The sequence below is a fragment of the Pleurodeles waltl genome, chromosome 9 (assembly GCF_031143425.1).
Source record: "Pleurodeles waltl isolate 20211129_DDA chromosome 9, aPleWal1.hap1.20221129, whole genome shotgun sequence".
Taxonomy (NCBI): Eukaryota; Metazoa; Chordata; class Amphibia; order Caudata; family Salamandridae; genus Pleurodeles; species Pleurodeles waltl.
The window spans coordinates 881,224,371-881,237,509 of NC_090448.1; the positions used below are offsets into that span (position 1 = coordinate 881,224,371).

A 13,139-nucleotide genomic window follows, 5' to 3' on the forward strand; every position below is an offset into this window, starting at 1 on the left:
CTAAACACCAGGGATTTTTTGTTTTTTGCGTCAATTTCACACAAGGGGAGCGACTCTTTAGGCAAGGGCCGTTCGCCTGGGGTGCAAATTTATTTTAGGCCATTTCTGCCCTCCTTGGGGCAAATCGGCCTATTTTTATTAGGCTGATCGAAACCACTAGGCCCCAGGAATTATTTTTTTTTGGTGCCGATTTAACGCAAGGACAGCAACCCCTTAGGCAAGGGTCACACCCCTGGGAGGCAAATTTATTTTAGGTCATTTCTGCTCCCCTTGGGGGCAGATCGGCCAATTTCTATTAGGCCAATCTGCCCACAGGGGGGCGCAGAAACCACTTAAGCACCAGGGACTAGTGTGAGTGTGTGTGTTTTGTTTGGTGGGGCAGCCCCTTGGGCAAGGGTCATTTGATTATTTTGTGTTTTAGTTTTACATTTCGGACATGAGAGCTTGGCTAACTCAAAATCGTCCCACTTGGAATGGTGACAGCTGCACTTTGTGGGACGCTGTCATGTAGAAAAATCCACAAGACCTAGACATACCTGAAAGCTAAACATCTGGGTGATTCCAGGGTGGTGTGCTTCACATGCACCCAGCACCATTTTCTTACCCACAATGCCCTGCAAACTTCCAACTTTGCTGGAAATCACACATTTTACCCACATTTTTGGGATGGAACCTTCCGGAATCTGCAGGAATCCACAAAATTCCTACCACCCAACATTGTCTCATCTATACCGATAAACATTCTGCTGCACTTGTCAGCCTAAAAATGTTTTTGTTGTCAAAATTCATCTTGGGAGTAGCAATGTGAGGCCAAATATCTGCTACCTCCCTAAATTTAGTGGGGGGAACAAAACGTTCCCGCAGCATGTAACGATCTTAGAGACCCAAACAACGTAAACTATTCCGGCCCGCATGCCACAACAGTCTTCACTATTGAGGAGGACGTAGCTGCCATTTGAAAGCACCTGGAATGTGCGTTTAATCAAGGCGACTGGAACTCCCTTCAGATAGCAAGCCAAGTTCGCAACAGAGGCATTACACGCCCCATGCAAGGACAGCTGCTTACAAATCATCGAATGGGTGACTGAAGTCTCGCATTCACTATCGCTAAGAAAGACCTCTTTCATGCCATTGAGGCATTTGTACGAGAAGGGAAGCTCCCACGCCTCATGGATGTAAGTATCTCCCAAATTTTCATAGCTTCGATCAACATTTGTTTCTGTAGCTAACAGAAAAGAGTTCCATAGGAACTGAGATTGGAAACATTTGTGACATTCACCCTTGACAGTTTTACATGAAATTTGAAATACAACAGTAAGTTAAACATGTGTCCATGTTGCGCAGGACCATAAGAATTGTGCCAAAGTTATTAGCAAATCAAAGATTGCTCCCAACCATAACAACTTTGCCCCCTTGTCATATCTGTATGTAACCCGAGATTTCTGCACTCGGCTTAACTTGGTAACAGCTTAACAAGAACAAATTCATTAAACAGCACATGAAAGTTGTTTCAGCTATTTTAACTTTGCAGCCCCTTGATGGATCTGAACGAAACTTGCCACACCAAACGACTACAAATATCTACCAAGTTTCACGTGGACTCGTCAAATGATGCTAAAGCTGTTATGAAATAAACACGTATTTCCCTACACTTTTTAGCTGTGCCATCATTGTAAGATTTTGCACAAATGTAAAAATACAAAAGTAACAAACATGCTAAGCATCTTCCAAATTTCGTGCACATTTGAAAAATGATGCAAAGGTTAAAAGGGAAAAATATAAAAACTGCCACAATATTCGTTTCAAGCCCACCCAACAAACACAAACCAAGCAAAGGAACTTTCCTGCATAATGTTCTAGTTTACCGACAACTTTAGTTTATTTCTTTTCAGTGCTTTTTCTGTAGTGGACATCAAGTATTCATTCCTTTGTGAGTTAAAACGGGAAACGCAGCTTTTATGACCCCCACCTCCCCCCATTTCGTTTTTACAAATATGAACGAAACCTGGTACAATCCCAACCAGATAAATGTTTTTGGTCAAGTTTGGTTGCTAACATGTCACCAATGTTATTCTGAAAACACAAAACAGCTATCAATTGAAATTGTGACAGAACCATTACAAGTAGGCAGGCTGACAATATCCTTGTTGCACTGCCAGAACTTGAGTCCACTTCTACAAGCTCTACACACAATCCTGTCTTGCTACCTTTAAATAAGGACCTCAAAATCAGGCGCGGCCCGTCATTTAGGGTGGAGGGGCCACGCCCCCCCACCACCATTTGCCCCTCATGAAGAGTGTCTGTCAGGCTGAACAAAGGTCAGCCTGACAGACATTCTTCATGTTCATGTCAGGCAGCCAGGAGCAGACATGCACGATTTGCGCAGACTCCTGGCTGCCTGAGCTGAGCTGAGGACGTCACAGCTCCTATGGGCGTGACCTCCTCAGCCCAGCAAAGGTGACTTGACCTGGGAGCTTCAGGTTTAAGCCCTGAAGCGCCCAGGACGAGTGTCAATCAGTGACACTTTGACACAGAGTGGGGTGGGGTCAGCAGTCTCACTGGCCCCATCCCACTTTGTGACGAGGCTGGGACCTAAGGTCAGCCAATGAGGGAAGGCAGCAGTCCCAACCCTCCTGGGACCTCCGAGGCTGAAAGTAAGAGTGTGTGTGATCTTTTAAAGTGAATGTTTGGTGCGTGCGTGCATGTTTAAATGTAATCAGTGTTATGAGTGTTGTTAATGGATGTGCATGTGTTTGTGTGTGTGAAAGAATGAGTGTGTGTGTGATCTTTTAACATGAATGTTTGGTGCGTGCGTGCATGTTTGAATGTTATGAGTGTTGTTAATGGATGTGCGTGCGGGTGTGTGTGTGTGTGTGAAAGAATGAGTGTGTGATCTTTTTTAAAATGAATGTTTGGTGCATGCTTGCATGTTTGAATGTTAGGAGTGTTGTTAATGGATTTGGGTGCTTGTAAGAATGAGTGTGTGTGCTTCCCGCCCACCCCCCTCCCTCCTAAAGCTGCCGGCCACCACTGCTCCCAATTCTCCAGTTTCAAAAACACTGTGGCTGTAACCGGGAATACTGCATTTTAGCACCTTCCAAGTTCCCCTGCCCAATGTTCGTTGATTTAATCAGATTTTTCAGAATTTGTGATTTAACTGACTGCTTATGTTGATTGTTTATCATAGCTAAATTCCTGATTTCTTGGAAAGTGCTATAATTCCCTTGGGCCATGTTTGAGCTATAGAAAACCATAAACAAAAAACAGATAAAAACAGACAGTCAGAGAGATAGATATCTAAAAGAACATACAGCCACTAAATACATATGCAAAAGGAATTTGAGAATAAGGGTTGTAAATCCCTGTTTAACCTTTTTAGTCTGGAGAACAAGACATTAATGTCTTACGCACTATTTTAATAATATTGAGGATCTCAACGGGTCGTCCTCCGTAAAGTTAAAAGAAACATGTAGGAAAATGGGTTATTAGTTGAATGGGGCAAGCACCAATCTAAAGTAATAATCACAATCCTTGTTGTGGTGATCCACTAAAGTCACTAAATAAACCTGAGCTCAATCCACATATAGGTATTGCACAGAGGCTTAACTCAGAGGCAATGTGTTAAGTATTTGTGCAGTACTAAAACAGTAATGAAATTGAAATCGACAACAATAAAAGTCCCATAACGAATAAGAAAATTAGAGTAGAATTTAAAAATCAAAACACCAAAATTACAAAAATCTAATAAAGCTACCAGGGACATGAGATTTTAAAATTTTAATCAGAAATAGCGCCAAGATACACAAAGTTCCAATGATAGTCAGTGGTCACGGAAAAGAGGATCTAGGCGTAATTTGATGATTACAGGGATGGAGCGTGGGTCGCATATACTATCCAGGTTCATCCTGGTCAAAGATTTTACCTTCTGATTTTAGCCCTTTAAGTCACAATCTGACACAGGAGTACATTTCTAAAGCCCCCCTAGACCTCGGGGACACACTTAGAGACTAACAGGGTGGCAAGGCACTGGCCAACAGAAGGGTACAGTACAAGTCCAGCTTCCTCTTGAAGCTTGATGTTTCCCTGTAGCTTTAACAGAAGGTCACATCAGCCTTAGAATTCTTGGAGTGCACTTCTTTGCTCTGAGTACAACAAGGACAGCAGATCCAGTCTTCTAGGCTCTTCTTGGGTATCAGACAGCAACTCCAGTCCTCTTCTGATCTTCCACAGGTCCAGGAATATTCCGAAGTGAGTGCCTGGAGATCCCACATTGATGCCTGGCATGAGCTAGCGGTGAGAATAACCCCTGGGCACGCTCTAATTATTGAAGCAAATGTACCCAGGGTAAACACTACCCAGGGTAAACACTACCCAATGTGGCCATTTTCAAGAAGGCCAAAGTCTTTGGTCACACTAAATTTAGGCCCTCAGGGGGATGTGTGTGCATTGGTGGGTTGGTGGGTGGGTGGGGGGAGGAGGGAGTTAGTGTACTATGGTAATCCTTGTGTCTCCCACAATTAACACTAAGAACCAGTGTTAGGAAGTCCCTTTACCCCCAACAGACTCGGGGAAAGAAGTCTTGTAGAACAAAGATAAGCTTTCAGCAAACAGACAATAGTCACACTCAAACATTATATTTTTTTATTCTAATTTCCCCCCTTTAAAGTGCACCCCAAATGTCACATGAAAACCCCCCCACAGGTCTGTCAAGCAGGATCTAACACTGTGAGGTCAAAAAGGGCCCACTGTGAGGAAGACCAGTCTGGCTGGAGGGAAAAAAGAACTGTGCAGGCCTGGGTGTTAGCTACATCGGCATGCAACAGGGCAGGCCTCTTTGAAGTTAATTAAGTCCTTGAACCCAGCCTACAGAACATCCTGCTGAGGGAACAAAATACCACCCCACACAAAAGGTCTTCACAACTCATTCACACCCACTGAAATGTTGATTACTGGCTGGTAGGAGGGGGAGAGCAAAATACCTGCTACAGGTGAAAATAGTTTTGAGGGCATTTGTACTGCATGGACATGTTTAACATTAAACTTTTCCATGTACTACTTTTAAAGCCTGTGCATCTTGCCCAAAGGGTGATAAGGCATACACAGGGGTGACTTATAAATATTTAAAAGGAAGAGATAGCTCTATCAAAAGGGTGTTTAATATGAGCGGTGGGTAAAACCTGCACAGCCAGTCTACTGGAGGGCCTGGAGACATGCTTTAAAGTTTCATTTTATTGGATTGCACAATGAGTGCTGCAGTCCACTCATAGCGTTTTAATTTACCAGCCCTGGGTTTGTTTGGTACCACATAGTAGGGACTTACAGGCAAATAAAATAAACCAAACAGGTGTATACCAATTTCATTATGTTGAAAGGAGGACCGCAATCCTTAATCACTGGTTGGCAGAGGTAAAGTGCACAGAGTTCTATAGCCAGCACAGATAGGGTTCAGAAAAAAGGCAACAACAAAAAAAGTCAGGAGTGACCCTGCAGAAAGGACAAATGTCCAAATAAAAATCTAACTTTGGAATGTAAAGTAAAAGCTTCCATTGTGTGCAGAGTTTGATTTTTTTTTTGCTTTGCTGAAACAACAGTACATACAGCGTGCTGACCTCACAGTAAAACAAAAGTCATAAACCTGCCTCCCAACACTTACCAACATGAAAGAGGCAGCGCTGGAAAGGAAAGAACGTCTCCTTTCCAGCATTTTCCATCGCTAGTGGATACCTGTATGTGGGATCACAATAGGCATGCAATTCCCAAATAGGAATCCACTCCTCTAGAAGACCTGGAATCTTTGTGGAGAGGGAAGCAGCACCCCTGGGCATTGGCTTGTGCTCCTCCTATCTTGATCAGTCTTTCTGCTCTCTTCCAGGGTGGCTATGGGGTGCTTACCACCAAACTGCCCCCCTGGGGGGCAGATAGCCAACTAGGCACCCAAGAATATTGTTTTTACTGGTGTTTTGGATGGGGAGAGGTGACCCCCAAAAGCATGTGCCTGCATTTCACCCTCAACCCAGGCAGGTGTTTATCCCCAATCTGCCTCCGCCCTCCCCCGGTAGCAAAAAGGCCACTAGGCACCAGGGAATATTGTTTCTAATTATGTTTTAGGTGGGGAGCACCCCCCTAAGGGCATGGACCTGTGCTACCTCACTTCCCCTGGCAGGACAGAAATTCTGTAACCATGAGATGCAGTTAAGTGGTGTTTATCCACACCAGTGGGGTAGCGTTTATATAGGGACAAGTGTGAGAACGCTAGGTAGTAGAAATGTTGTGGTTCCCCACAGCTTCTGGAACTTCATCTCACAGAAATGTGAGAAAAATGCAAGTTAAGTTGTTATCCAAGGTTTGAGGTCTGCAAGGACTTATGGGTAAGAATGCATCATAGGATCCACATAAGTCACACCACCCTGGATTCCCTTGTGTTTTGTTTTCAGAAATGTCTGGGTTTGGAAGGATTTCCTTGGTAGCGGCTGAGGCAGGACAGAAATCCACAGCTATCCACTTTGTAAAAAGAGTAGGTTTTGAGTGGAAAGATTTGATCAGTTCATGTCGAGTTTAAGGGCCTTTCCTGTTGCAGGCACTTGGCACACCCACACCACTGGGGTACCAATTTTATCGAGACAAGTATGGGATCGTTGGGTGGTAGAAAATTTGGGGATCCCCGCAACTTCCAGAAGCTTCGGTCACAGAAATGTGGGAAAGATGCATGTTTGTTGCCAAAGTTTGAAGGGCATAGTGGGTAAAAAAAAAAAAAGTAGATAGATCCACGCAAGCCATACCACCCTGGACATTTCTGGGTGTCTACCTTTTTAGAAACTTTGAAAGATCCGAGCATAGCAAACCTTAAGCTGATACAATTTTTAGAAAGAAGAAACAAAAACAAATGATTTCCCCTCACCCCAAAAATGCTTACTATATTTGGGTATTTTATCGGTGCCTTCAAGGGAAATCTACCACACCTGGGAACCTTTAGAATCCCCAGAATGAAGACGAAAAGTACACAAATTTGGTGTGGAAACTTTATGTGGAAAAAAAGATACAAATGCATCATCGCAAAGTACCCTGTACATCTAAAAAAAAAAAAAAAAAATCCTCAGCAGCTAAGAGGCTGAGACCTGTTTTTGAAGCTATTACCAGTATCATACATGATCGGAAGGTATCCATAAAACGATATTATCAGGCTTGCATTGAAACACCAAATGTTAACTGTTCTTTAAACGTAACTCCAACCCATAACAGTAACTGAAAACACTAAAATGCGATCTACGTAACTTTTTTTATTTTGCTTTAAGCACACCTTTAGCACGTTTTGTGGGAACATCATAGAGCCATTTGTTATCTTTACCTGAGTCAAACAGTTTAGTCTCTTTATTTCGTTTTCTGCATCTGCAAAACAATAAATTTACAAAATCAAGTTTCGGCATATGGTTTTCTAAATTGAGGTATTCTAGTGCTGCATTTGTACACTGGCCACATTTTCATACAAGGAGTCTTTCAGCATTTAACTGAGTCTGCACTTTAATTTACTCTTCCCAGCTGTCCCCCAGCAAACTTTGTCAAATATGCAAAATAAAAAGATTCTACGAAAGGCCTGATTAATAAGCAATGAGGATAATTGTTTCTTATGGTAACACGAGTTTTACCACTTGACGAGTGGAGTAAGACTTTCATATACGACCTTCAGAAATACCAAGTTTGTAAACGATATTTTCCTATCGCATTAAAAGTTGTGTCACAACGTCCCACGAATTAGCCCCTGTGTAGAGTGGCCTCTTTTAAACCTTATGAAGTCATTCATATACCGCTCAGCTATATTTATAAGCTCTGTAACTGTCCAGTGAGGCCGGGTTGTAAGTGCATACATGATGTCAAGGCGATTGTTAAAGGCAAGCAGCTATGTTAGGAGTTGTTTGTGAGGTGGGTGGAAGGCGAAAGCTGTCAAATTAGTGAGTACTACTTGCCTGACCTGTGCATGTGTCCTGGTATGCATAGCAGAACAGTAATGTGTAGACAAGACCAGAATTACAGGCCTCGCACGTCTGCTGCTAGAGTGGATTTCGTTGATGTGGCACTTTGACTTTTGAGTGAGCACTAGCATAATTGCCAACTTGTGCCCTACTTCTTCATTAAAAAAAAACATGAAATTGTGCCGACTTCCAGCTACGTATATCACTCGTGTTCGAATGGCTTCACAAGATAAACAGGTACAAATTTGTATAATTAACAATGAAATGGCTCTCAAATGAGGTTGCCTTATTGAAATTGTTCTTTGTAAGCTGGGCTCTAGCCAATAAATGAATCACTTTTCCAGTTACCAGCAGGAGTATAATGACAATTAGTAATAACTGGACAGTAACAGCTCTTATTAAAGTGACAGTGCCTCAGTGAAGATAAACGAGTTCTCTTCCCTGCGTTGAGAGTTACACGTTAAATGTGAAATTCAGTATCCTAGGAGCTGGAAATAGGGGTGCTGGAGTACCCAAAAAATAAGCATGCCGGAGTTTAAAAGGTGAATAACCAATACCTTTAAATTGTGTGTTTATCTGGTAACATTTGCAGTGCTTCAAAGAAATAGGTTAAATCTTACGCAATATCCTCTTCCTCTGGCAAACGGCTGTTTATTCTTTTAAATATCTCCATCATTCGTTCTTCTGCCCACGGTTTGCAGGAGCCTCCTATGGCAGCAAAATGCTTTTCTTGCGTGCCAGTATTTAGGTGCTAATCGAACCCCGGGACACATACCCAAAGGGCTTAGCTCTCAATAGTGCAGCAGATGAAGTGCTCTGAGGGGCCCTCTGCAACTAACAGGTGGGACCCATTTTGCTTGCTTGCATGAGGGCCGCTAGAGCTCTCCTATGCCACTGCCTCGCCCTTCATAGTTTGGAGGTATTTTAGAGGGAGCACACCACCAATGGATTGTGTCAAAGGTTGCAGAGAAGCAGGTATTCTCTCTCATTCATCTAAATGGGTCCCGGGTACCCGTCATCTCTGATACCCTCACAACTCACCCTTGTCTCTGTTAAAGCAAAGCACTGCCTCCAACACATCAGTATCCCCCTGAGTCAGAAGCACCTTCAATAGCTTTAGCATGAATGACTCTAAGGTGCGACCAAAGCTCAAGCTAAAAATGAAAGACATTTTCTTTTAGAATGATGAGGCTATTAAACGCTTCGATTTGCATCAGGTTACTGGCTGGAAGGATGTTAAAAGTAGTACGGCCTAAATAGGCAGACCATTTAACATGGAGATTGGTGTTTACTTTCTCAGGCTGCAAAGTGAGATCATTTTGTAAAGTTAACTGTGTGAGAGGTAGTTTGAAGGAAAAGGCTGTAAGATGTCACCTTTTTTTTCTAACAAGCAAACATTTAAATTCTCTCAAATGATCTGTACAAATGTTTCAAAGTATATCAGCAGTTTAAAAATCACATATCAAGCACAATTATGTGTAATTCAGAAGTGTGATGAAAGCAAAGATTTTAACAGGATCAAAACAAATTAAGTCATACTTATTTCCGAAACCTGATTTCCACATATTATCATTTGTGGGCTTTTATTTCGGTAAAACTGTATGTCTGACCAAATGCAATGGCCATTTCAATGGAAAAATGTGCTATCTGTAAATGACAGTGCACTACCACACCATGCTTCAGTAATATATTTGTGACAGTGTTCTCCAAAAAAAGCACCACCAGCTACATAGTATATCCCTTACCATTGTCCTGTTGAATGCGTTTACAGAACTTTTGGTGATGCTTGGATTTTTCACAATCCCAATGGCTTCTGTGATGTAAAATTGATGGCAGCAGCCCAGTCCCAAAAGTGCTCCAGCATCAATAAGTGCAGCTGTTTTGTTCAGTGTTCAGTGACAAATCATTCAAGAAGGTTTAATGTTAACAGGACGGTACAGCAATATCAAAGAGCTATGCTGGAACAACCTAGCTCATTATGGAATATGAAATATTACAGTTCACTGTGGATATACATAGGGTTTGTACAAGCACGCACACACTGTTGTGAACTAAACCCAGATTAACTTTCATGGGTTGCAACAGTCGTACATGATAGTGCAGTAGAGTCTGAAATGCTCAGCCAGAACATCTATTGAGAGGGACGAGTCTCACAGAACTCATGTCAAGTTTAAAATCATTTATGTTGTAGGTCAAATCATCTAGATATCTCATCACCTACAGACAGCTTGCTGTAAAGAGTGTTTACCAACTATTATAATTTCACTTTACAAAGAAAATGACATTCAGTGATACACACAAGAATATGTATTTCATCTTAAAGACTCCCTACCAGACAGTTCTTGTCGTAACTGAAGCACCTCCTCATCTGTAGATGATGTTGCTTGTTCCTTTACCAAAGCTTCCCTCTCCAAAGCAGATCTTTGTGGGTAACTTAACTCGGATTTAACTCTTTCATACTCGTGTGTTAATCGAATTAACTCCTGAGCTGAAGATTCCTTCTCTTTCAACAGCAAGTCCTTCTCATATTCTGAAGACAACAGCTGCTCCTTTATCTCCCTTACTTGGTTTTCAACTTCCTTGACCTTCTCAGACTGAGCAGTTTTTTCCCTTTCTAGGATCTGAAGGTTCTTTTGCAGCTCCAGAACATTGGATTGTTCACCGGCACCAACAGATGTGCTACCTAAAACCAATAAAAGCAAAAGTTGATCAGACTAAAGGTATATTGCAGCAAGAGTCAAGGCCTTCATCAAATGATGGTAAGTACGATTCTAAATTCTCAATAACAACACCTTGAACAGGTTGTGAGTACATTTAAATCCCTTTTAGAAAATATCAAAGTCTTACCAATATTATTAATATAATCATAACTCATTTGTCATCATCATTGTCAATTTATAAATGAGAAGCAGCTCCCAAAACCCACATATAACCCGACATGTCAATACGGTAAACAGTTACAAGCCCATCATTAATAAATAAGCAATCAGGACTGCAGCTCTGAAGGGTTAGAAAAACATCACATGCCTGTAGAAAATTTCATTTTTATTACTCTTAGTTCTTACTCTCCTATCATATCAACTGGTTGGGGAATGTTTGGGTCAAAGGAAGAACTAAAAAAGAGGCCTTTAAAAGAATGCTGTCACTTTTTCAGGAGATGCTAAAGCAAATGCTCTTTGGAGCACCCTAGTGAGGATCCCTACTTATGGATCACCAACTGTCTATGTTCACATTTTGGTTTGCTGAGTAGGCTGAGCTGACGCTGCAGAGGACGGACAGCAAGAAATAACTGTACTGAAATGACGATAAAGGACATTTTTCTTATTCTGTTGTCCTGCTTTCCCCTCCCACATAACTGGATGGGGATCTGTTTTACACCCTAACATTGATGGAAGTAGGAAGACCTCGTATATTTACCTACGCTTCAAACAAAAAGGGTGCAGCGATTCTGAACAGAAAGTTGCAATTTTTTTTGGAACACACATCGACTAAGTATTGCTGGCAAAAAAAATAGCCAGTGTAGCACTACAAGTGTCTATTTTGGGTCTGACCCACTGCAGGGACTGAACACATATTGTATATTCTAAAGGAAACTGTTCCCTCCGACTGCTTAACTAACCAACCATGGGTAGACATTTATTGTGTCCATTTCTTCCATCCACAGGACCCTGATTACTACAATGTCCTATGTTCTGTATCATTCCTGGAATATTATCTAGCTCAAAGTTACAAATGTTATTTTGACTCAAGCATTTACACCTTTAACAAAACCTCCGGCTGTGATAACGTCCATGAAGTGAATGCAACACAACAAATTGAGGATTTTTAAGACAAGATGCAACTATTCACAAAAGATGAAAAGTATGAGAAACATAGCTGGGACAGGACCTCTCACACAAGTACCTTGCTGTAGCTGTTCTTCCAGTTCCTCAATTCGATCTTCATATTCACGTAACTCCTCACGATGCCTGCGAGTAATTTCAGACAGCTTCTGTCGATGATCGTCCTGCAATACTGAAACCTCATGTTGATGCTCATCTATTTCCTGACTTAATTTCTTTTGTAGCTCCTACAACGTTAAAATATCAATCAAACACACAAGGAATAATAGTTTTGATTTTTTCCAGAAGTAATAAAAATGACTGACATTAAAGTGAAACAGAAAAAAAATCTAAAGTCTACTTTCTCCTTCTAGGCATTATGAACCATAATCATAAAGAAAACCCCAAACCATTAGTGCTTTGCAAGACTGTAGTCTATGAACACTGCAAACACAGAAATTAATTGGTAGCATTGTTAACCAATTTTTGGCAATGTCAGTACAAGTTATTAACAACAGTGTAATCTGTAGGTTTTAGTTGTGGGGAAGTCTGCCAAGCAATTCTAAAAAAGCATCTATCCAACCAGAGAAAATAATCTGGAATACCTACTCTATGTTCAGCCACGACCTGGACAACACACACACCCCCATCCCTCCATTTAGTTTTCCAAATTTATGATCATTCTATTTCAGCCTAATGTAGCAGCAACACAGCAGACCAAAATAAGGAGAATTCGACTGACCAAGAAAGGTTGATAGGCTTAGAAGAATGGCAGGATTAATTAGTGTGCAATGCTTTACAAGTAAAACTTCTTACTTAGTCACATGATCCACCTCACCCCCTTGCTCTAGCATAAGAGAATATTCTGAGGCATAGCCAAAGCTGCAGAAAGGCTGGTAGGAGTGAACCTCTAATGCAGTCATAATCATGATCCTGCTTGGTACATGTGTATCACTTTGAAATCCAATCAAGGGTCAGATAAAGTGGACACTCACAATTCAATGAGTCAGAGAATAACACCACGTAAGTTGGAGATTCCGATCAAATCAATTACTTGAATATGTTGCACTTATTTGTTTCTTGGAGACAAGGGTGTCCCCGTGGCGCAAAGAATCGGCAACAATTCTCGTACGCCACCTGCTCGTCAAGGGCCCATTTTTGAGCCTCTTCATGACTTTTTTGTAGCCTTGCCACATTTGCAACACAGAGAAACACGTTCTAGCCTTCCCAAAGAAACCATCCATAGGCAATATGCACTGGGGCTGAAAGCTACCAGGCATGGATGTAGTGTTTTTGGTACATGAGTATTGTTTTAATTAATTATGGCTGTAGTTTATCTGGTGAAAGGCCT

General features: G+C 41.6%; 1 protein-coding gene across 1 annotated transcript in view; it reads right to left on the reverse strand.

The window, feature by feature from the left end:
• TRIP11 (thyroid hormone receptor interactor 11) overlaps positions 1-13,139 on the reverse strand; it is a 354,044-nt gene that overhangs the window by 205,542 nt on the left and 135,363 nt on the right. Inside the window, exons 6-8 of the mRNA XM_069208196.1 lie at positions 11,871-12,036; positions 10,300-10,650; positions 7,346-7,386 (exon numbers count right to left, since the gene is read on the reverse strand). Of these exons, the coding sequence (XP_069064297.1) occupies positions 7,346-7,386; positions 10,300-10,650; positions 11,871-12,036 (558 nt within the window). The remainder of the gene's footprint in view (positions 1-7,345; positions 7,387-10,299; positions 10,651-11,870; positions 12,037-13,139) is intronic.